Source organism: Telopea speciosissima, chromosome 3 (assembly GCF_018873765.1).
Source record: "Telopea speciosissima isolate NSW1024214 ecotype Mountain lineage chromosome 3, Tspe_v1, whole genome shotgun sequence".
Lineage (NCBI taxonomy): Eukaryota > Viridiplantae > Streptophyta > Magnoliopsida > Proteales > Proteaceae > Telopea > Telopea speciosissima.
The window spans coordinates 12,050,357-12,074,708 of NC_057918.1; the positions used below are offsets into that span (position 1 = coordinate 12,050,357).

At 38.7% G+C, this 24,352-nt stretch overlaps 1 protein-coding gene across 8 annotated transcripts; it reads left to right on the plus strand.

Moving 5' to 3' along the window:
• The first annotated feature begins 624 nt into the window (after positions 1-624).
• On the plus strand, positions 625-23,355 carry LOC122653460 (defective in cullin neddylation protein AAR3-like). Of its 8 annotated transcripts, none has more exons than XM_043847284.1 (9): positions 625-833; positions 1,665-1,752; positions 6,797-6,854; positions 7,091-7,166; positions 7,281-7,363; positions 17,394-17,490; positions 20,566-20,611; positions 22,818-22,909; positions 23,012-23,355. In XM_043847284.1, exons 1-9 carry the CDS (start codon positions 776-778, stop codon positions 23,329-23,331), a joined length of 918 nt encoding a protein of 305 aa, XP_043703219.1. In that variant the 5' UTR covers positions 625-775; the 3' UTR covers positions 23,332-23,355. The 8 variants fall into 8 exon arrangements, with proteins under 8 accessions (XP_043703219.1, XP_043703225.1, XP_043703221.1 ...); XM_043847290.1 differs by having other exon boundaries at positions 7,148-7,166; XM_043847286.1 differs by having other exon boundaries at positions 6,803-6,854.
• The last annotated feature ends 997 nt before the right edge of the window (positions 23,356-24,352 follow it).

Consider the following 24,352-nt stretch of genomic DNA (forward strand, 5'->3'; position numbering starts at 1 on the left):
TTTTTGCTTTTTTTAAATCTTTTTATAAGTCTCCTAAGTAGGTGGATAGCTTCTATTTGTGGATCTTCATGACATAAAATCAAATTGATTATTTGAAATAACGTTTTTTTTTTCTAGTGTGTTTCATTCAATCTCCCATAATTTGGGATCGGGCTCCTCTACGAATTGGAGTTGACGGTTGTGCGACAATCATACTGTGCAACTCCCAAGTTGCCACCTCAGCACATATGCCCATCCAATGGTTGGGCACGAGCTCCTTTCAAATTTGAATTTGAGCAGCATTTTTGAGGAGCTCGATGCCCAACCATTGGATGGGCATCTGTGCTGACTGCTGAGTTGGCGACTTAGGAGTTGTGTGCAACACGGTGGCCTTTGAACCCCAAGCCACAAAGGATCCAAATCCCATAATTTGAGGCCTTGTCGTCATATCACAATATCAATACCAACCAATGCGGTCAAATATCGATATTGGATACCAACAACACCGATACATATCGGGCAGATACGATACCGATACCTTGAACCGTGATTTCAATCTATTTGAAAAAAATGATATTCGTTACACGACCGCGTTGGTTGTTCCAAGTTACAACACGTTGGGATCCTTTTCAGTTTTGGAATTAAACTCAGTTCGTCAGAATAAGGCAATAAGCCAAGGGGACGAGATATTTTCCTTTTCATTTCGGCCTTAGGGTTCCACCTATGAAAATCGAGAATAACATTCACTTGAATTATCGAAATCATAGGTCGCTACAGCTGGGATTTTCATTGCTGGATGGATTCTTCTAACTTGAACCAGTTCGATATCTTTGATATTTACCAGAAGTACTGCGGTAATCCGACTTCCAAATCTTGTTCCTGGTTTGCTGATTCTTTCGTTCTCTTTGAGTTCTTACGAATCTTGTGCCTCTTTATCGATCGATGCTGTCTTCTTTATGGTCAAGGAAGTTTAACTATGTTGTCTATGTTTTTGAGGTTGATATGAACAGGAATGCCATTTGTTGTTGGAGAAATTTAGTGTAAAAAATCTGCAACCTTTAGCACACATTATTTTTTTATATTTTGTTATTCTTCTTGGCTTGCAAAGCTGTATTGATGGCTCTTGTATTGGTTTTGTTTCGTAGTTCCATTTTAGATTCTCAACGAAATGGCACAAGGCTGCGTACATTTGCCCCTCCCAGACCCTGCAGTAGCGGGAGCTTCATGCACTGCAAGGCTCTTTTAATGAAATGTCACAATGGCACTTTTGTTTTGTTTTTTCCCCCCTTTAATATCTGTTTAATAAGTAGTCTGAAAGATTTAGTTGTCAAGTGTAGCTCATAATTCTGATTTGATAGAATAGTTAAAGCTTTGTTGGTGCATTTGGTAAGTTCAACTAATAAGGTGGAAGTTTTGAGTTCACTCTCTGTATCTGGGCATCTGCTACATTTCATTTTCTCGGGCGCCATCTTGAGTTTATGTTTTATTGTCATCTTTTTACGGGTTCTGTTGAAGTTGTTCATACATGCTTTTTTGGTGGGGGTGCAAGTTTTACATTTATTTTTTATAGGTTACATTTAAAGGACTTCATGGGAGTTCCTATCATATTTCAAGAACATGATTGTATTTCTCTTTACTGTACTCTTGTCAGTTGTAATTAAAGTAAGTTTTCTGGTTTTCTGATGTAGATATTACATCACGAAATAAACATGCCAGCTCAAGGGAGGCACTAGCTCAGCTCTTGAAATTGGTGGAGTCTGGGGTGCAGAAAAGGTATATTTTTTTTGAGCAAGTTTTGTATAATTTGTTAACATCTCTTAAGCTTTAGCATTTTTTGAACAATTAATAAAATCATATTATGAATTTTATGCAGAAATTGTTTGAATCTTGTTTCATGCTTAACACATTCTAGATCAACACAAAATTGGATTGGTCAATTTACAGCTTCATCCATTTCTGGTTCCATTTACAGAAGTTACAGAACAAAAGCAAAAATGTGTTTGTTTATGTCTTTTTATTCCCCCCTCCCTTTTTTTTTAATCTTTCTTTCAATCCTTTCTTGCTGATTGTGGGAGGCATAACCTCTTAAAGGTTCCATCGATGCTGATCCGGGGTTCCAAAACCCTATTCGGATCACTTATGGGCCCACCCAATCAAAGAAACTCAAATAGTAATGATAATGGCAACATTGTAATAATTAGAAGTCAAGGCTATAAAAGGGAAGCAAATAAGTGGAATAGAATGTATGAGTGAGGAGGGTAATCTTGGAAGGGAAAACAAAATAAGGATAGAAGGGACTTAGGGGTAAAAAGGGGTTAATACTAAAGGAAAGAAGGAATCATGGAGGGAAGGATGGGTTGTCTTCTTCCTTGCGCACGGAACCCATGGCGAAAAACCAGCATACGATGGGGTGTCCAATCCCTACCAAATAGGCTTGTATTGACTAGAAATTCGAGGGATGGATCAATACCTCAATGCTATATTGATCATAGTTGTCACGGCGATCCAAGTCAGTGGAGGGGTGTTTGATCGATATATCGACACGTCGCCCGCCATGGCGATCATGTCGACCATGGCAGAATTGTAATTAAAACCAAAGTTGAATGGTAAAGTTGAATGGCAAACTAGTAGATAAATAAAGATTTATAAGAACAATAACAGAATTGTAATTAAATCCAAAGTTGAATGGCAGACTAGTAGTTCAATCAAGATTTATAAGAACAATGGCAGAATTGTAATTAATCTGAAGTTGTGAAGGAGTGGCAGAACTGTAATTTAATGCAGTTAAAGAGAAAATTGAATGGGCTTAAACAGAATAGCAATAGAGAATATAGGGGGTTTTATATAAATAATATAAGTTGTCCTTGCAATTTTAAAGACTAAATGTCTTCTTCAACATTGCAATAACACGATAGAAAGAGAGGCAGAGAGGCGGTGAACTGGAGTAGTTCCAGCAGAGGAAACTCCTTCTTATGAAGACGATTCTCACTGTAATTTCGGGAACAAAATCGTAGCACCAAGGTCTGCCAGTCCCAACAAAAAAATAGCCCCAAAATTCTGCTGGCAACCGAATGGTGAGATCTGAAATCAAATTTGGCGGATGTCTTAGTTGCAGGTTACTTCGAAAAATTGAATCTCACAGAAAGAGAGACTTCTGGATATGAAACTTCCAGGTATGGATCGCCCAAGAGAAAAGAACTTATGGATCAAATCTCAGAACCAGTCGATGTTTGTGTAAGGATCCTATGATGGCTTTCCAGAATCTGGTAGTACCGCTCAGAAAGAAAAAACTCAGAAACCAAGGCTAAAATAGGAGATTTAGGGAAACAGGGAGTGGGTCTAAGGTTGGGGAAGAAACAAAAAATTAAAGAAGAATAGGGAAAGAGAGACAGCACGCCATGGCGTAGGTCGATATGCACATTTCTCTAGCGCCAGGACGCCATGGTGACGCCATGACAACTATGATATTGATTCCAACCCATAAAACCTTGAACTAGCAGTTGGAGAGTTGTTAAAGAAGCCTTAAGAAAGATGAAAGTAGGCAAAACATCAGGCCTGGATGAGATCCCAATTGAAGTATGGAAGGCCCTAGGAGTTTGTGGGGTATAGTTGCCATGGCGACGCCATGACAACTATGATATTGATTCCAACCCACAAAACCTTGAACCAGCAGTTGGAGATTTGTTAAAGAAGCCTTAAGAAAGATGAAAGTAGGCAAAACACCAGGCCCGGATGAGATCCCAATTAAAGTATGGAAGACCCTAGGAGTTTGTGGGGTATATTGGTTAACCAAGTTATTTAACAAGATTATGATCGTAAGGAAAATGTAGATGATTGGAGGTGAAGCATTGTAGTTCCGGTCTACGAAAATAAGGGTGATGTCCAAAGCTGCAATAACTATAGAAGCATAAAACTAATGAGTCATACTATGAAACTTTGAGAGAAGGTTATTGAAGCCCGTCTGAGAAGAGAGACTTATATTTTGAATAATCAATTTGGTTTTATGCTAGGTAGATCCATGACAGAAGCTATCTACCTACTGAGGAGGCTCATGGAAAGATGTAGAGCTAGCAAGAAGGAGCTCCATATGGTCTTTATTGACCTGGAGAAAGCCTATGACAGAGTCCCTAGAGATTTAATTTGGCATGCTCTTGCGAAAAGAAGGGTGTTGAGTAAGTATATAGAGATAATTAAAGATATGTATGATGGTGTGATGACTAGTGTGAGATTTGTGGGAGGCCAGGTCAAGGAATTCTCAATTATGGTTGGGTTACATCAAGGTTCAGCCCTAAGCCCTTGTTCGTTTGCGCGTATCATGGATGAATTAACCAAGAACATCTAAGACAAGGTACTGTTGTGTATGCTCTTCGCTGATGATATTGTTTTGGCGGATGAGACAAAAATAGAGATTAACGCTAAGTTAGAGATGTAGAGATCTACCTTGGAAGCAAGAGGCTTTAAGATTAGTAGATCAAAGACAGAGTATATGAGATGCAACTTTAGTCACACTAGGATGGATGATGACATGGTGGAAATTGAGGAGAGAGATACCGCCAAGTGACTATTTTAGATATTTGGGGTCTATCATACACAAAGAAGGTGACATAGATGATGATGTTTCACAAAGAATTAAGGTGGGATGGATGAAGTGGAGAGGTGCGACTAGAGTACTGTGTGACCGACACATTCCTGTAAAGCTTAAAGGAAAGTTCTACAAGACTGTTGTCCGACCTGCTATGATGTATGGGGCGGAATGTTGGGCAGTTAAGAAGTGCCATATAGCGAAGCTATGTGTTATAGAGATGAGGATGTTAAGATAGATGTGCGGCAAAACTAGAAAGGATAAAGTGAGGAACGATCGTATTAGAGGTGATGTGGGAGTTGCCCCAATCAGCGACAAACTCCGATAATGTCGTTAGAGGTGGTTTGGCCATGTGCAAAGGAGGCTTGGGGATGCCCCAGTAAGGAGGAGTGATCTTGTGCCGATTGAAGGAGCTAAAAGAGGTAGGGCAGAACCAAAATGGCCATAGGTGAGGTTGTGAAGAATGACATGCATAGTCTGGGTCTTGTGCCAAGTATGACCTTAGATAGAGCCTATTGGAGGGCAAGGATCCACGTTATCGACACCATGTAACTGAGATTTTCCTGATTTCCTGGGCTATCCTCTTTCCTCTTACTTTCATTTTTCATTTTCAATCACTCCCTTTTCTTATCCCATTTCTTCATGTTTACTCTTCATCCCTCTTACTTTCCTTTCCTTTGTTTTTTTTTTTCTTGTGTGTGTGTGTGTGTGTGTGAAAGGGTCCGAGTAGCCGACCCCAATTAGTTGGGATAAGACTGAGTTGTCGTTGTTGTTGTTGTATTCTGGTGGACTAATGGGTACCAGATCTGATAGTTGATGTAGTTCTCACATTCCACGAGGGGACTGCTCATGGCATTCCACAGGAGGGATTGCCCTTAGGGTAAGTAGCAACTTACTAAATCTGAAATAAAGAGGATTGGGGAGAAGGGAGGGTCCAATGGAATAAGAGGGGAGAGAGAGATTGCACATGGAAGGAAAGGGGGGGGGGGAAGAAGCTTGCACACACAGCCACCAGGCTTTCACAAGTAAACTTATCAATTCTATTCAATCTAATTATTTCGGTTACAACCAAGTATTTAAAGAAAATAATAAAGACTCCTAAATTGATTCTAAAGCTAAAACACAACTTGATTCGAACATGGACTTTAAAGTTAAAATAAAATCCTTAATCAAACTCTACCACTAATTAGCCTATTAAACCTAAAATAGAAGATTACAAGATAAATCCAAATATTAACTCTAATTAAATACTAATCTAAAATACCCTACTGAACCCAAAAACCCAATTGGACTGGGTTCATCTCCGTCTGGATTCCCAAACGGGTTCGAGCCAACCCATGGAAGCGCTCCTGCATCATCCATTTTGTCACATCTGCCTAAGGCTGTTTAATTTTTTGTGAGTTGTTAGATTCTGGGATAATATTTGTTCATTAGATGTAGAATATGACTCATTCAAAAGCCTGGAGCATATTGGAGAGTGAGCTACTTTCAAAATGGTAGCATCACTGTTAGTGTTCGCTTTATTGCTTGATGGCCACCTTGATCACCTCCCTTTGGATCTTTGCTTCATCTACATGTATCAGCTATGTATTTTCTGATTATCTATCTTGACCTGTATTTACATATCTAAGAATTAGAAGGTTGCATTTGGGCAACTAGTTATATTTTTTGCCCACTGGAGTGAGGTATTCTCTTGGGAGGCTAGGTGAATGGTTTATCTAATCAGATTTAACCTCCACAGCCAACCGTCTTTCCAACTCATCAATTCAATAACCTAGCAGAATTGCTTTCCGCTATCTGGTCATTATCCAATCTGGGATGAAGAGCCAACAACTCTGCTCTAAAGGAGTTTCTTTCTGAAAACCGACTAAAACTCTGATTATCCAACCACTTGTTAATATTGTTATGCAATTCTGATCTCTTTAAGATTATGCAAAATTTGAAAGGGGTTGTCTTCATCCAGGTTCAGTATATTTACTTTTGTCTGAAGCTGAGGATCCTCCTACTTCGCAGTTTTCTTTTGCAACCATAACATCTAATCCACTTCACATGAACTCTGCATTGCCCAACCCATTAATCTAACTGAGCCATATATGCTAGTTGTTGGCTGTGGATGGAATTTACTACCCCTTCATTCATGCAATTTCACCTGTTACAAAATTAGGCATTACCTGATTATGTTTGGTAGCATTTACTTCTATTCTTTGCCACATTGAATAAGTTCAGTTTTTCTAGTGGCAGGAATCTGATTTTTGTTGACCTCTTCAAGCTCATGGCCCGGCTAAACCTCATGGTGAGGTTCATTCTTTTAAGTTATATGAACTCTTTAGTTGCAAATATTATATTGTTGACTCATTAAGGAACTTACCCGCTTCTTTGATGCCCTTTATGCACTGTATTGCCCAATAAGTTGGGATAAAGCTTAGTTGAGTTGAGTAGTATTGCCCACTATGGTTAAATTTTGTCTATTAATCACCCAAAATATCATATCTTTGTTAACAAGTTTTCAATGCTGAAATTTCTTTGTAGGTAGATTCTTGTGAATTCACTCGCTTCTATGATTTTGTGTTTTTTTTTTGTCGTCAGAATGGCCAGAAGAACATCAGTGAGTCATCTCCTGCATGATCTAACCAACATTTCTTTGTCATCATATCTAGGAAGAGTTGTTTCTTGCTGTTTTCTTATGTGACTTCTTTCATTTCTTCTAAACATTTTTCAGCTGTATGCAATGCCATAGCTGCTTGGAGGTTAGTTTTGGCTGGAAGATTTCGATTACTAAATCAATGGTGTGAATTTGTTGAGGTATAATTTTCCTCCCTACACAATTGCGCATTATAAACAATGGGTGTTGCAATCTAAGTAATTGTACATGCATTATGTATGTTACACTTGTTTCAGCCCTGTTCCTAAAATGGCTAGTCAGGATCTCCAGGTTCCTGATAAATCTTATCTAGTTATGTATCATATTGCGTTTTGAGATTTGTTCAATGCAGCAACTCTGTACTTAATTATATATAGTATGTTCTAATATTTACATTGTTGAAAATTCTCTGATGAGCTTATTACCTGGGAGTTCATTGCCTGCTTCTTGTTCTCTCCCCTCCCCTCCTCCCCTGGTTGGGTGGGGAAATAAATGATATGCATAAGTTGGAGCACAAAACTAATCTAGGTTCGACTTGGTGCCTGACCAATGCAAGAGCGATGTGCCCATGTTCCAATATGAGAAGCAAAAAATTCTGGGTTAGGGTGCAATTGTATGTTAGACTGTTACAGTGATCTGCTCCCGTAGGTGTCTATCAAAATGTGTAAATCAACAATCAAAGTTGGAAACACTCTTGTGGTTGAAATCTGAATCATCTGATGGTAGTTTTGGCAGGGAACCATGAAAGATTAGATTGGATTGATAGTCAGAGATTTTAATGGATTTCATATTGCAGTCTGGTCTGAACCTCTTTATCGCGGGCTCTCGTCAAGAAGTGGTTTTGCAGGAGGCTAGTGCTCTTGCTGTAGTATTATGACTTGCCTTCAATAGTTCGAAAATTCACCGAAACCATGTGTTATTTTCCAGCTCATTTCGTTTTGATGTGTCAGTGGGCAATTGGTCATAGAAGGCTCCAAAACTATAGGGAAACCTTGTTTTAGGCTAAATAAACATATGTAAACCTTCAAAGTGCCAAAACACACACACACGCACACACACACACACAAACACACTCACAAAGTGGTGTTTTGGATTTGCACTCTTGGTTGGCGTAAATGTTGGACCCTGTTGTATACCTTATGTAATATTGCCCACTCTACACATTGTTTTAATACGATAAGACATACTTGGCCAGTTAAACAAGTAAATTATGCAACAATGGATGAAGGAACATAATATTGATTAATTATTTAAGAAATAGTTAAAGTAGAAACTACAAAGTACAATGACATAGACGCCCAAGTCTTCCGCATCCCAACAATACAATATTGTGACTGTCTAATGTAGTCCTAGAATAGGAAATAATCCTACTAGGAGCCAGGTAGAATCAAGCTCTGGTTAAGCCTGCTGTTTAGGGCTGATTAGGGGCTGTTTTAGGGCAAAATTAGGGTTTAGGATGGGAATTTGGGAATGAGGTTTATAGGGTTTTAATCTGCAGGTTTAGAGGGTCATTATGGTATAAAAATATCTGAATTTGGATCAGTTTTAATTTCCTGCAGAAATTAGGGTTAGGGTTTCGGGTTTTGTAATCAAGAAAAACAACTAGAACTAGGGTTAACAGTAGGATTCAGGGGCTGGGGTTTAGGTCGAGTGTTAGGGGGACTTGGGGGAAGGTTCGATCCAATTATGAAGGTAATCTGTCGGCTGAGACAGTCGAGACAGAATTTGGGCCAATTAGGGTTTTAATGGGGAAGAAGAATTTAGGGTTTGTGATGGATGGATGGGATCCAAAGCTGGATCGAGTGGAGGGGACATAGGAAGGGGGCTGTAGCCTGATTTTGATGGTAATCTAATGAGGGAACAGGTCTGGGCAGAGTTAAGACTGGCTAGGGTTTATGGAATGCAAATAGAAATAAAAAGAGGTTCGAATGGGGAAGGGGAAAGAAGGATAAAACAGAAATTAATAGGTAGACTTACAACAGATATCCACGACAGTAAATCTAGCATTGAAGGATAGAACCACCTTCACAAAGAGCCTCCCAGCCGTCACGGCGTAAGGAGTCGTAGGATTCCACCCACCCTTCCACCTTGATAAGCCCACAAGGATGCACACTCTCTTGGAGAGCAAGGAGCAGCAAGCGGCCACGAAGATCTCTTTTTTTAAATTCAAATCTGTTGTGGGGGAGCCTCCCACGATTCCTTTATTTATAATTAAAGGCCTAAGCCAAATCCTCATACAATCTAATCTCCTCCTCACTTAAATCGTGGAAGGGATCTAATCAAAGTCAAATTACTAATTTAAAATACTAAAATGTCCTAACTACCCCTACTAACTTAAAATAAAAGAATCCAACTTAAAAACAACTAATTAAAAGAAGATTCCATATTAGCCAATAGGATAAAAGAACCTATTAACCAATAGGAACACTTCACTTAAATTAGACCCATTGAACCACTTGGATGCAACCAAATCTAAACCGGTTCAATCTAAAAACATAAAAATAACTAAGTATTGGGCTAATCCCGTATGCAACCTAAGTACCCCTAGTTTAGGCTCATTAAAGTGGCCTATTACATAAAAAACCCTTGGGAACAAAGGCCCCACATGGATATAACCCAACCCTAAGCCTATTTCTAAAGAAATAAGCCCTATTTGGTGATCATTCTGCATCAACTCTCCCCAATTTGAAAAAATTCGTCCTCGAATTTTGTAGTGATGAGGGGGAATCAACAGGTGACCAGCAGTTTTGACCATCCCCAAACAGAATTCCGGTGAAGCAGGAATATTGGGGATAAAATCTCCAAGGCGTGGAGCTTTCTCTTCGAAAAACCATGGTGGCAGAACAAACTCTATGTGTTTGCTTTCTGAAGCAACAACAACTGTCAATGTTTTGTCCATAGAGCCTTCAGTGTTAGCAACCTTCGCATCTAATGCATGAGACACAAGCTTCACCTCTTTAAGAATAGCATCTTGAAGGTCATTGCCTTCCTGTGGAGTGTTCTCAACCACCTCTTCATCTTCTGCTGTTTCCACTTTGTCTTCTTTGATTTCTTCGTCATTGACCACTTCAGTAGGGTCTTCTACATGTCGACTGTCCATCTTTGAAGCTATAGGTGGTGTCTCTTTCTTTTCATCACAATTCACTGCCACTTCAGCTTTATCTTCAACTTGTTCTCTCTCAATTTCCTTTGGCAATGTAAATTTGTATTCTCTATACATGTCTTCTTTGTAATCCTTATGCCTATCCCTGTCTTCCCTATGCCTTCTATGAGGTTGGTGAACTTGGGACTGGACCTGATATCTGTCCTCATCTAGGGGAATGTTGATGCCCCTATGAGGAGTAACCTGTCGTTGCTCAATCAGGTGCGACCTTGCAGTGATAGTCCTCTGTGTAGCTCTAAAGTCTTCAAACAACGCCTTCTGGTCAGCAGTAAATTTCTGAAACATCTCTACTATTGCTGCCATAGGGTCGAGTGGTTGTGGATTGCCATGTTCAGCCATGGCTCTGATACCAAAATAATGTAGTCCTAGAATAGGAAATAATCCTATTAGGAGCTAGGTAGAATCAAGCTCTGGTTAAGCCTGCTGTTTAGGGCTGATTAGGGGCTGTTTTAGGGCAAAATTAGGGTTTAGGATGGGAATTTGGGAATGGGGTTTATAGGGTTTTAATCTGCAGGTTTAGAGGGCCATTATGGAATAAAAATATCTGAATTTGGATCAGTTTTAATTTCCTGCAGAAATTGGGGTTAGGGTTTCGGGTTTTGTAATCAAGAAAAACAATTAGAACTAGGGTTAACAGTAGGATTCAGGGGCTGGGGTTTAGGTCGAGTAGGGGGGAACTTGGGGGAAGGTTCGATCCAATTATGAAGGTAATCTGTCGGCTGAGACAGTCTAGACAGAATTTGGGCCAATTAGGGTTTTAATGGGGAAGAAGAATTTAGGGTTTGTGATGGATGGATGGGATCCAAAGCTGGATCGAGTGGAGGGGACATAGGAAGGGGGCTGTAGCCTGATTTTGATGGTAATCTAATGAGGGAACAGGTCTGGGCAGAGTTAAGACTGGCTAGGGTTTATGGAATACAAATAGAAATAAAAAGAGGATCGAATGGGGAAGGGGAAAGAAGGATAAAACAGAAATTAATAGGTAGACTTACAGCAGATATCCACGGCAGTAGATCTAGCATTGAAGGATAGAACCACCTTCACAAAGAGCCTCCCAGCCGTCACGGCGTAAGGAGTCGCAGGATTCCACCCACCCTTCCACCTTGATAAGCCCACAAGGATGCACACACTCTTGGAGAGCAAGGAGCAGCAAGCAGCCACGAAAATCTCTTTTTTAAAATTCAAATCTGTTGTGGGGGTGCCTCCCACGATTCCTTTATTTATAATTAAAGGCCTAAGCCAAATCCTCATACAATCTAATCTCCTCCTCACTTAAATCGTGGAAGGGATCTAATCAAAGTCAAATTACTAATTTAAAATACTAAAATATCCTAACTACCCCTACTAACTTAAAATAAAAGAATCCAACTTAAAAACAACTAATTAAAAGAAGATTCCATATTAGCCAATAGGATAAAAGAACCTATTAACCAATAGGAACACTTCACTTAAATTAGACCCATTGAACCACTTGGATGCAACCAAATCTAAACCGGTTCAATCTAAAAACATAAAAATAACTAAGTATTGGGCTAATCCCGTATGCAACCTAAGTACCCCTAGTTTAGGCTCATTAAAGTGGCCTATTACATAAAAAACCCTTGGGAACAAAGGCCCAACATGGATATAACCCAACCCTAGGCCTATTTCTAAAGAAATAAGCCCTATTTGGTGATCATTCTGCATCACTGTCCATTGAAATGAACTATGGCGTGTTGGATCGAGCCCACCCATGGTCCAATGGAGCCGATGCATAGTTGTCGAGGCGGTGGAGTGGTGCCTAAGCGCTTAGGCGACAAAGCGCCCAAGTGTTATATTTATCTTATATCATCAAAAGTCAACATTAAGCCACATCAGGTCATCAAAAAATCAACATCAAGCCACTTCAAGTCATCAAAAACCAACGTTAAGTCATCAAAAACCAATATTATGCCACATCAAGTCATCAAAAATCAACATAGAACTAGTAGGCAACAGAACTGAAGAAGCAAGCTATTGGAAGTTTGAAACAATTGGTTTATACTGTTCTTGGAATTAGTCATTGTCCTGGTATTTGTAGTCTCACATTTGGTTTATACTGTTCTTAGAAAATATGATCTTATCTATTAGTAATTAAACTACTCTTGATTTTGAGAAAAGTTCTTGTTCTCTAAGAAGTTTGACTGGTCAAATGATTTTATTTTTACATGAGACTTTTTTTAATTAGGTAGAGCATAAAACCAGCTTTCCAACAAATCCAAGATTGCTTAAATTTGATTTACATTGAAGGTGTTATGTTCCGGTCAAACTTTATTTGGTGTGCGAATGCTGTCAAAATCTCTTTGAATGGGTTTTTTTTTTTTTTTGGATATCAAAATAAATGAATATTTTACCATTCTTTTTGTTTTTAGCAATGTTTTATCATATTAAGATTTATGGATTTTTTTTTATTTGCGAAAAACTCCAGCATAAAAAAGTTGAAAATTAAACCTACCGTTGAAAATCCAGTTTTTGTTCTTGAATTGGGGATTGACTTTTTATCCTTTTGGAATTTTATTTTTTAACTATTTTTATTGGATTCAAATAAGGGGGGGGGGGAGGGTAGTTTATTTATGAATAATATCTTAAGTAAATGAACCATTTACTTAAATGATATTTGGCATAAATAAGGGCCAAACCAGGTTTGATACCACTAAGGCGTTCGATACCACTAAAGTGACAGTCGCCTAGACCCCAAAAAATCTGCTTGGACACCTAGGTGACATATTGACAACTATGTGCCGACATGCATTGTCCTCCGATTGCATGACAAATGCATGCGGCGTCATTGTGTGCGAGAAGAAACTAGAGTAGTCCTCCACAGCTATAAACGGTCCCATCTACATACTACAAGTAACCTACCGTAGGGTATAGGTCACTGTAATGTGAAGAACCAGCCACTGAGCTATTATCAAAAGATGGTGTTGGCAGCATGTACATATGGCTGATGGGCTAAGAAGAAGCTGTCGACAAAGGACGATCTAGTATACCCCCGTGAGTGGGCGTCATACTCAAATTGGGGACGGATGAAGAAGATGCATGCTCCCCAATGCCAATGAAATGACCATATTGACTGTACTCTGACCAGCTGCTCTCTTCGGTAAAGGATGGGGCATGCCAGTGCTGTCCCTTATCCTCATGCCTCCTAGAGTGCTAGACAAGCTATCAGCGTCCATACAATCAGCCTGCTCATCTGCTCGGAACCGGTGACGAGGCCCTCTTGTGTAGCTTGCACGTGCACCATGGACCGTATCCTTTTTGGGAAAATTTTGTTTACCTGAAATAGTTGAATGGGGCCAAACCTTACTCAGTAAGCAACAACGGATCTCTTTGGAGTGATGTGGCAACCCCAGCAGTGTATTCCAGTAGTATGGAGTGGTGATGTGGCAAAAAAAATCCAATTTTCCACCACTTTTCTCTTCCTCCAGGTCGAAACCACTGAAACCAGCGAGTTTTGGTCGATATTTCGACCTTAACTCGTGAAACAGTGTATATTTATAACATGGATTGTATTGTTTCGGCAAGATGGTACAAACAGCGAAATTTCGGACGAAACAATGACAATCCGATGTTTCGTTTGCTATGTCGTCTTGGGCCCTTCAAAATTACTGAAATTTTCGAATTTTGGGAGAAATTTTGCCGAGTTTTTGAACTGTGATTCAACTATAAGTAATAAGGTCAAAGGTTGAGATAGGATTAGCTGAGATTTTGAACATGCTGAATCCAAGTGGGCTATAATTAATGGCCATGGAGGAACTTCCTTTTTCTGGTGGGTTGGTTGGGGATGTGATGCAGATATTTGGCTGGACTGGTTTGACCCGACAGGACTCCTAGACCACATTGCACATGGATTCGATTCCAAACTAGGTTGTCGGTTCAGTAAGATACTGAGGGAGTTTTCTTTTATTTGGGAGAATATTACGTAATATTTTAAATTGGGTAGGATACATAGGAAGAGTTTAATAAGTTTTTGGAGTTGTTTTTTGTTAGGAATCTTAGTAGAGTTGTTTCCTTATTTGAGTCTTCTATTTTCTTATTTATAGAGGTGTAACCATTAACATATTAGAATTAATGAGAATGGAATATGGAGTTTTGTTGAGTGTTGCCTATGTGGCCTGGACAGCTTGTTGGTTGTCCCTGCTCCCTTCTTCTCCTTCCTTCTTTCCTCTTCTTTTTTTCTTGTTCCTTCTTTTTTATTCTTGTTATTCTCTGTTTCTATCCGAACCCTGATACTAGCGAACCAACAGTGCTGAGAGAGATTTAATCAGTCTTCCTCTTCCCTAATCCTTTCACTCTCAGATTTTGGGGGATAGATCCTTACCTTTGGGTGACCCATCTTGCTGAACTTGAGCTCCAAAGCTTGTTGGAGTAGTGAGTTTTAGAATCACTTTCAGACCTGGTTCTTCTTCCACTGCCAGGTCAAGTAATTTAGTACTGGTTTGAATATCAAATCAGTAGCCAAACAAGATCTTTTCTCAGGGGATAAGGTTCAGATTAGGATGATTTAAGTTAACAACAAAATAGGTGGTTGGAATGGGGCTTTGGGTGAAGTCGAGTGTATAATGTAATGTGTGGGGGGGGGGGGGGAAGATTAGCCGAAAGTTTCAGTCAAATCAGGTGGGTAAAACAGTAAATAAAGGGTAATCCTAATATGAATAGGAATAGGGGTAGTAGGGTAATTTTGGGAATTGAAATTAGGGTTAGAATATGATATTCAGCTTCTGGTTTCAGATTTGAAATAGATCTGTAATCAGTGGCCAAATTAGGATAGAAATCAGAATCGAGATTGGGTTGGAAGTTCTGAAACAGTGTATTAATGGTGGTAGGGTCAGAACGGGAATAATAGATATCTTCCAATCTGACCGTTAGAATTAGGTCAAAATTAAATTGATTTCTATTCTAGGGTTGATGAAGGTATGGTAAGAATTTCAAATCGATTGGGTGGTTGGTTTGCTTAATCTAGAAAATAACTTAGTATGTAATCTTCTAGAAAATGCTTGGTCCTAGTTGCACAAAATTAAGATTTTACTTACTATGATCAGAAAATAGAAACAAGAACAAGTAACCAGCAGTAATAGGATAGCAAAAACACAAGAACGATCCACCCAGGCTTCACACCGCAAGGTGTCAGTACTCAGTAGGATCAAACACCAACTCCTTCACCTTGACAAACACAAGGAAGATCTTCACAATGGAAGACTAGTTGCAGCAGCACAGCTCTTATTTTTAAGTCAAAATATAAAAATGGATTTGGACTTGGAGTGGGAAATTCTCCCCCTCGTCGACTCAATACAAAGGACTACCACCTCACATGAGTGTAGGTTGTGTGGACCCAAGCAACTTTAAAATAATTAAATAGAAAATAGAAAACTAAGTCACTTAAATTCACCCAACAATGAACCAGAATTGACTGTGGTTCAATTAACAAAATAAGGACAAAAACATAAGAATTAAACTAAGTATAAAAGCTGGTCTTCTTCTTCTTTGAATACGTCTTCAGATCTGCATTATCATATTTCAGATTTTTTAAATTAAATCCCAGGCTGTTGGTTTGAAGAATTGAGGGCTGAAGTCAAGAGATCTTAGGGCCAACTATCTATTCTTAAAATCTTACCTTGATTGGATTGGAGTCTTGGGTGAGGAGTTGAATCCATCACCAAGGGGGGGGGGGGGGGGTTCCGACCGCTGGTCTGCACTTGTCATGAAGTTGAAGACAACCTCTTCCCTATTTTATCGAACACCACATTTCTTTCTTTCCCAAAATACCCCTCCCTTTTATCCTCAATCCTATTCCTATCCTTCTTTTATGTTAATGCCAAGACTACCCTTATTCTTTAATTCTTAATTCCTACCTTATCCCTTATTCATATACCTAAGTGCTCTACTATTCTGTTTATTTAAAAGTCTATCACTCCCCTTTAATGTTTGGATTTTTTAATTGGGTGGGTCTATAATTGATCCGAATTGGTTTCTTTGGAACCCTGTATTGCATCATTGGACTTAGAACAGATTTGACATCATTGTTTCCTCGATTAGCCAATTTGCTTGCCTGAGTTGGTACTTGGTAGTAGCTGATAGGTTTGGTTAATACCTTTCAAATAGTAAATTTTGCCCCCCCCCTCGGCTCTGAGGTTTTCAACCATCTTCCCTGGCCCAAATAGAATAATGATGAATAAGATATATCTTAATGGTCTGAGCTATTCATGCCTAGGATGGCAAAAAAGCCACAAATAATGTAAAATGTGGTGCCTGCATATTTGATGAGAAATTTGTGTCCTTCACTCCTTCCCAAACATGAAGTCTTCCATCAGTTTATCTTTGAAGTCTTTTGCACTTGTTTACTCAGTGGTTCTGCTACAGTGGTAATTAGAAAGGATAAAGGATATCCTTGTCTAGTGCTTCTAGTACACTATAACTAACCCTTGTGAGCACCATTTACTAGTTTGGAGAAAGATGTTGATGTTTTGCATGATTTAATCCATTAAACACCACTTGAAGGGGAGCCAATTCAATATAGTGCATAATCAATGAAATCTCTTCTGATGTGTTCACAGGTCTTCTCATGTCGGGCTTAGTATATAATCCTTGATATCCTTTGCCATCAATATAAACCTGTCTAGAATATATTTCCACTACTGAGGTCTTATTGTGATGGCTATATTACTGAACCCCGTACTTTGTATCTGCTTGTGTATGACCTGTTCCCTCTAGCATCAATCTGATCCTATATGTCCTATGAACAGAGTTACTACCATTTGTATTGCACCAGAATGTTATTGTTGTGTAAAATATTATCTTTGTGCTTTCAAATATTATCCTTTAAATCAGTACTTATTTATACCTCTGAATTTCATTGCTTCAATCATCTTTGTGTTGCGCAAAATATTTAAAAATAATTTTCTTTTGCAATATTCCTATTACGTCTTTGGCTGTGAAGTATTCTCTGAATGGTGATCTATTGCTTCCTATTCAACTTCTGTCATGTAACTAACTTGTTAAATTGCGCTTAGAAAAATCAAAGGCATAATATCTCTGAAGATACTTGGCAACAAGTTCTGGCCTTCAGCCGATGTGTACATGAAGATCTTGAAGGTTATGATCCTAAAGGTAAATCTCCAAGTTCAGACATTATATGGCTTAGACTATAATGAAGCTATCCTTCTAGAATTGTTTTGCATTCTAGTACATTTCTTGTACTAAGCTGTAGATGTGAATCCCAATGCTCCTGTCTACTTTGCACTGGAGGAAGCACAGGGAAATGCTCTCACTGATAATTTTGGAAGTTTCCAATCATAATAATAAACCATGGCCATGGATGTTGACGCCTAGGCATCCAGGTGCCCTTTGCTGGAAGGGCGCCTTGGTCGCCTAGGCGACGCCTTGACGCGTTGTTGGTGTCGTGTTGATTTTTTCTCTCCAACGCCAAGGATCACGTAAACACCGTGACAACTATGACCATGATTACCCTTATTGATGACACCCTAGTCATTGCAAAGGCTATATGAAATTGGACCATTGAACTCCTTAAGATGTGGAAAAACTTTGAGAAATAAAGCTCATAACTGTTCGTATCACTGAGCGAACCAAACCCTTTTTATTCGATAGTTGTCAAGGCGACTAGGCGAGGGGTGCTTAGGAAACAAGGCGCCCGCGTAGGCGTGCATTAATGACTATGTAATATAGCAATGATAATTTTATATAATTATGCTTATATGCAACATGGGAGCCATATCAATCTAATATGATATAGTTATGCTAGTAACGGCCTAATATGAGAAAACCAACATATAATAAACAAAGTATAGGATATAATATAAGCATAGTCATAAAAAAATAAAGCAATAAATATAAATCATTTTAAACTCGTGAAGTGTCAACATGGTGTGTTGTCTCCTTGGACCTAAGAAAGAGCCTGGACGCCTAGGCGACGTCTTGACTACTGTGCTTTATTCTTGAGGATGCTGTTATAGCACTCTTTAGATTTTCTCCAGCTTATACGGCATGGGTTCATCTTTCGAATAGTTGACCTCTTTGGGTTATATGTTTCAAAATGCCATACATAAATGTCTGTCCATCCATTTTGTTGTCCGTTTATGCCGTTTGGTTTGTGGTGGTTGTTTTGGCCAAAACCATGCAAGGCGTGAAAGCCAACTGGATAAACTGTTACTAAAGTGAAATGGGCTGGTCTGGGGTGTTTGATACAAAACCTCATTTCTTGCCAGAAAACAAATGACGCTTGGGCTTCTTCCATTTGATCAATCAGAATTTACTGCCTCAGCCTTCTTAAAAAAAGCCCATTTCTTGCTGCAGGGTTCTTACCCTAGGCATAATTCTACAAATTTTTTAACTGAAATTATAGAAATCCCACATTATTTCATTTTTAGAGCAAAACGTGTTGGACTTTGAAACAAATTTTACAACTTAGATATTTCTTTTGCTCCGTCCAGTTTTATAGATGTTGTATTGAGGTTTGCTTATCCAAGGTAGGTATAGCCGTATAGGATCATCAAGAAAAAATGGTCTTGAAGCCATTTTGTTGATGAGTCCAGTGTCAGATTTATGCATTTAGCAAAGTTGTTTGATAACGCTGCACTGATAACTTCTGGATAGAGCAGTGTAGGGAATATATTCTCTAATTTCAGGATTCTCAAACTGAAACACATTTTCATTATTGAATCTGCTCAATACCCTAAAGAAAATTGTTTGGCAAGATGACTTGTATGTCCATATAGGTCAAAAGCAATCAAATAATGGCCGTTAGCATTGATTTGCACAGAATGAGACCACTGCGTTCAATGGGCAGATATGAAAGACATCCTGGGGTTGTTCTGAGGTGCAAATTCCCTTCTGGCTACCACTCCAAACATTTTCATTACCTTGAAGAAGATGGATTTTATTCTCTGTGGAGCATAACGTCTCTGAGTTGAGGGGACCACTAAGATGCAAGAAGCTGCTAAATATCAACATAACTGAGCTGATCATGTGTAATGTGCAAAACCTGCTTATCTGGGATCTTTTCTGTGCTTCTTAAACAAGTTACATTAACATGGAGTCGGAAACCCTAACCTGATCAATTGGTGCTAAAAACAGTTGAATCAGATCTGGAACTGTGTGACTGAGGATGGACAGATCTCTGCAGTACTGCATTTGAGTGCAGGAGGAAAAATATCAGATTAGAGAGATACATTGGGTTTTGATTGTAGAAGAAGAAAAAAGATTAGAAAGAGAATAAGGAAGTAAAAAGAACAGATTCGAGAGAAACAGTGGGTTTTGGTTGGAGAAGAGAGGAGAATGTCGGTAGAAGGAGAGGGAGGAGGAAATGAAGGAAAGGAGGGGGGAAAAGGAGAAGGAAATAAGGAAGAGGTAAGAGAGGAGAGACACAAAGGATCATTTCCCTACGGGCTTATGTGAGTGAGCACACAACACTCAAGAGTTTCTTCATTCCATTCTATCTCGGATAAGAACTTTTACATTCGTAGTCTTTACGTTGCCAAGAAATTGCTTACTCAAAAAAATACCAAAAAGTTGAAGAAGCTAAATTGTCCTTTTTATTTCTCAAAAGTGTCCTCTGTTATATAACTCATCCTACAGCTCCCTCCCCCCTCCCCTCATTGAGAATGATTCAGAACTAGGCATGGCCTTAGAATTTTATTGATAGCAAAAATAATTATAATCCATGAGGGAGCGGTACTGGCCTGGAGCTATGCATACTTCAACATTGCAATGCTCCCCAATTAAATAAACTTAACCTGATGTCTGTGATGGAAGCTCAAGCTATAGAACGCAAAGATAATTTTCCATAATTTCCTTTAGTTTGCCATGGATGCATTTTACTTTGGGTAGATATGTGGTTGTATGTAGCATGAATGCATTTATTTTTGGGTAGAAATGTTGGTTGATGTATGCTTTGGCTAGCCCTTGTGTATTATTCTCTCAGAAAGGGTAAGCTTGAAGTCATTGTGGGGCTGTGTTATCCAGCTTGCTGAAACACCTCAGACTGGCCTGCTCCCAAGGTTTACCATCATTCTGGATGTCAAATTGGAACTTTTATGATGAGACACAGATGGCTTGACAGTGTAAAGACTTATTCTTTTATATAAAAATAAAAGGAGTGCACAGGATAAATTTGAGTTTTGTATTTTTCAAAAAGTGAGACTTCAGTTTCTTTGATCCCCCTTGCAGGTGCTTGGCCGATTCTTATCGACGACTTTGTTGACCATATGTACAGGTTGATATCATTCTGTATCATTTCTTTGTATAGTAGATGCTTTATTGTGCCCCTTTATTTTGAAAATTATGCTGCCAAAAGACTAGTTTAGATTCTTTCATGTTGTATGAATTGCGTAGCTGGGATTGTTCCCCTTATTTAAAACTGGGATATAGTGGGGTGACTGTTCTATTGGTGCTGAGCTCTTGATTATTTAGAGAATTAGAGAATTAGTAAATAACTAAATATTGACTTTTTACTGTGGATTCTGCAAGTAATATTATTGTTCTCTGTTTGATGTGCCAAATTTGCAAGGTTCAATCTTTCAGAAGCTCTTGGTGTAACATATTCTTTGATGTGCATAGTCAGCAAGGAAGGTCATCTTTGACTCTTTGTATCTGACGATTATGCAAAATTTGTTTCTCCAAGACCTTGATAAAATGTTTTTATTTAGGTATTTTAGATCTGGAATCTTGGCGTAGAATATATGATAGCTGGACAAGCTCCAACTATTTTTATTTCCAGGATGTTTGGCCGTCTCTGGGGAGGGTCATATTGTACGCAGTCTTACCCCTGCTTTGCAGAGAGGCTGTTCCAGACTGTGGGGTCTGGGTTTGGCTGTCTTATGATCCCGCTTTATTCTTTTGTGTTACAACTCTGGCCAAGTTTGTTTCATACTTGTTCCTAGTCTGTCTTCTTGTTTCTAGCAACCTTCTTAAAACTTAAAACCCTATTTTTCAAGCATTGACCTGGGCTCCGGAAATCCATTTATCTCTACTAATAAAGCCCTTGACATCAAACATTCCAAGTGCATAATCAAAACATCCTAAGCATATGTATTTATTCTTAGATTTGCTGGACTAGCTGCTTCCTGGGTGGAAGTGTGGAAATACTCTAGTTTAGCGGTAGTTTAGTTTGAAGTGTTCCCATAAGCCTCTGCTTATCTTAATATAGTTTGTAATACCTTATTTGAAAAGTGCGGGATCCCTTGAAATTTACTTTCATGTACTTCCATCTTTCATCTTTCTGTTATTTTCCATATTCCATTTTTCATTTCTCATCTCATGTTACTGGTATTTTCTTGTTTAGACCTTAGTTTTGCGTATTTTGTTTTGTTGGATCCATGTAGCCAACCCCATTAAGTTGGGATAAGGCGGAGTTTGGTGTTGTTTTATGGTTATTAAGGCTCAATGTTTTTTCCAGGTAAAGAACACATAAAAGGAAGATTGGGTAAAATCTCTGTAAGAACCAAAAAAACCACATGAAAGGAAAATTTTCACTTCAAATCTTCTTTTACTGGTACAGATTTTATTAGAATTGTTCCATTTTCATGGTTTTTACCTGCAAACAAATAAAGAAGAAATGTAAGATGCCCTCCCAGGCATCAAATAAAAAATGACAGCTTGGCCAGTAGAATGAGTTTAGATATCTAGGTCCATTGCTGGGTAACTGAAGAAGAGGAAGGTGTGTAGCTTTTAGGAGTTTGAAGAGTTCAGGGATTTTGAGCCCATTATGAGGAGATTCGGATGAATCTTGGTGATGCATTTATAATTTTAAATCTTTGGTCTTTTTACTAGCTGGATGAATTTGGTGATGATAGGGGCTCAAAAAGGGGATAAATCTTTGGTCCTCTCTTACCAGCTGCTGTATTGTCAAGCTCATGCTTAGAATGGAATCAAAAGGTTATTGAGAGTCACGCTGAACTGGAATGTCGGATAGCTGCCAAAAAGCTAGTTTTTCCTTCGGTTGCACTCGTAAAGAAATTTTGAATATGTTATAGCGAACAATGGAAGAGACTTCAAGATGCGTTTTGTGTGGACTCTGGTCAGGTTGTATGCCCTTATAATGTATATTGGGCTTATCTGTTTTAATAAAATTGTCCTATCAAAGAGACAACAACTTTCAGTACTTTTTTTTATTTTAAAGAAAGATGTTGAATGGTATAGCTTTGACTTGCCATTTCTTTGAGTAAGGATGTAGCAAAAAGTATGATCGCTGATATTCTTCAGTTTGTTGTACTTAAATATTAGGCAGTATATCTAAGTATTAGCTTAAAAGCATGAAGCATCAACTATTAAATTTTATGTTATGGTATATGAATGCTTGGATGTGACCGGGTGGATGCTGGGACTTGATTTCAATGTGGAAGTTATCCCTTTCATCCTACTTTTTCTACCCCCTCCAAATTAGGTCTAAGCTTGACAGTTTTACCATTGCTTGATTGCAGAATCACTCGGTCAAAGAGTTGCAGCTCTCTCATCCTTGGTTGTAAATGTGAACCAGAAGCTGAGCCATGTGTATCTGATACTTCTCTACCTGGTATGCTGGCCTTTAAACCTTTTCAAATATGATGCTTTTTATCCCTTGCATTTTCTCCTAACTAGCCTTGTTTGTAACCAGTTTTATTTCTTTGTATGGCAGGACTTAATATCTTTTCAGGGTCGAAGAGGAAATCAATTATGGAGTTCGGTCAGCAGGAAGCAGATTTATCAAAATACCTCTACCCAAACACTAAAATTTTGAAACATTCATTGAATTGTAATAAAGGTAGGACTTCTTTCATTGATAAACCTACAAACTGGGAGGGTGATCCACCAGAAAATGATGCAGATAGCACACTGGAATTCTCTAGCAACTCTCAATGTGCAGTTGAAGGTAGCTTGTCAAAGGGCTTTGCAGGACTCCTCTCGACAGGTTCTTGTTTGCAGTTTGATAAGAAGAGTAGTGTTTCCTCCACATAGTTGCTGGCATCAATATAGCAAGTTTAAAAAAATTAAGACAAAGTGATTCATAAGGGTTTTGTTATTTGGGGGGGGGGGGGTTGTAAAAGGTTTTGCTTCGTTCATGAATGTTGTTCAATTCTGTCAAATTTATTTAGTTAAAAAAAAGTGATTTGATTCATTTCTCATTTTTTTTTCTTGAATGATGTGTATCAAAAGCTAACAAAAATACATGTTAATGGCTTATTGAACTTTATCCAAGTGTGTACTGTTTGTACTTTATATAACCTAGGTCTAAAGTGATTGCAAACAACTACTGCCACCTGGTGGCCATGTTGGCATATGTTCATAAGAGCTTAGAAGTCTGTGTCAGTGTGTTTTTCTGTTTTCCCCAGTTCTGAATCTGTATCTTCTGGACTGTATAAGTGTGTGTTTGTGAAGACTTTTGGAATACAAGAAAATTATGTCTGAGTAGATGATTATCCAGTTTGTTGAAAGGGTTACGCATGATAAGGGCTAATAGCCTGATAGTGCCAAAAGATGATGGATATGATGTAGATAAGGGTGAAGCCCAAACGGAGTAATAAGTAAAACTAGATCACTATCCAGGCGTCAAAAATCCACGCCATTGATGTCTTGTGGGCTCAGGGGCTCGGAGGTCACTGGTCAGTGACCATGAAACGCATCACTATCAAATTAAATGGGCGGTTTACCCTCTAAAATAGAAAATTTGATATGTCCCACATGGCGAACCATCTGTCCACCTCTCATGACCCAATGGTCTACAAATCGAGTTCAGCTATCTAATTGCATTGATGGATTGTTTGGTGCAGGGAATACATTGACCACTCAATTATAATAGCTTTCAAAAGACCTCTGGCCATGGTGTGTCGATCTGTAGAGAAGAAATAGACTAGGGATGCTCTGATAGCAACATCCCCTCAAAAAAAAAAAAATTATGGAGTCTCTGTAGTTGGCTCTCTTGGTTTGTACCAACTATAGAGAGTTTTCTTATGTAAATTAAGGAAGAAATTATACAGAT

Coding starts and splice junctions, on each gene's coding strand:
- LOC122653460 (XM_043847284.1), top strand. CDS start 776: ATGGATTCTTCTAACTTGAACCAGTTCGATATCTTTGATATTTACCAG. Junction 17,491..20,565: donor TGAAGGTTATGATCCTAAAG/GTAAATCTCCAA, acceptor TCCCCCTTGCAG/GTGCTTGGCCGATTCTTATC. Junction 22,910..23,011: donor ATCTGATACTTCTCTACCTG/GTATGCTGGCCT, acceptor TTTGTATGGCAG/GACTTAATATCTTTTCAGGG.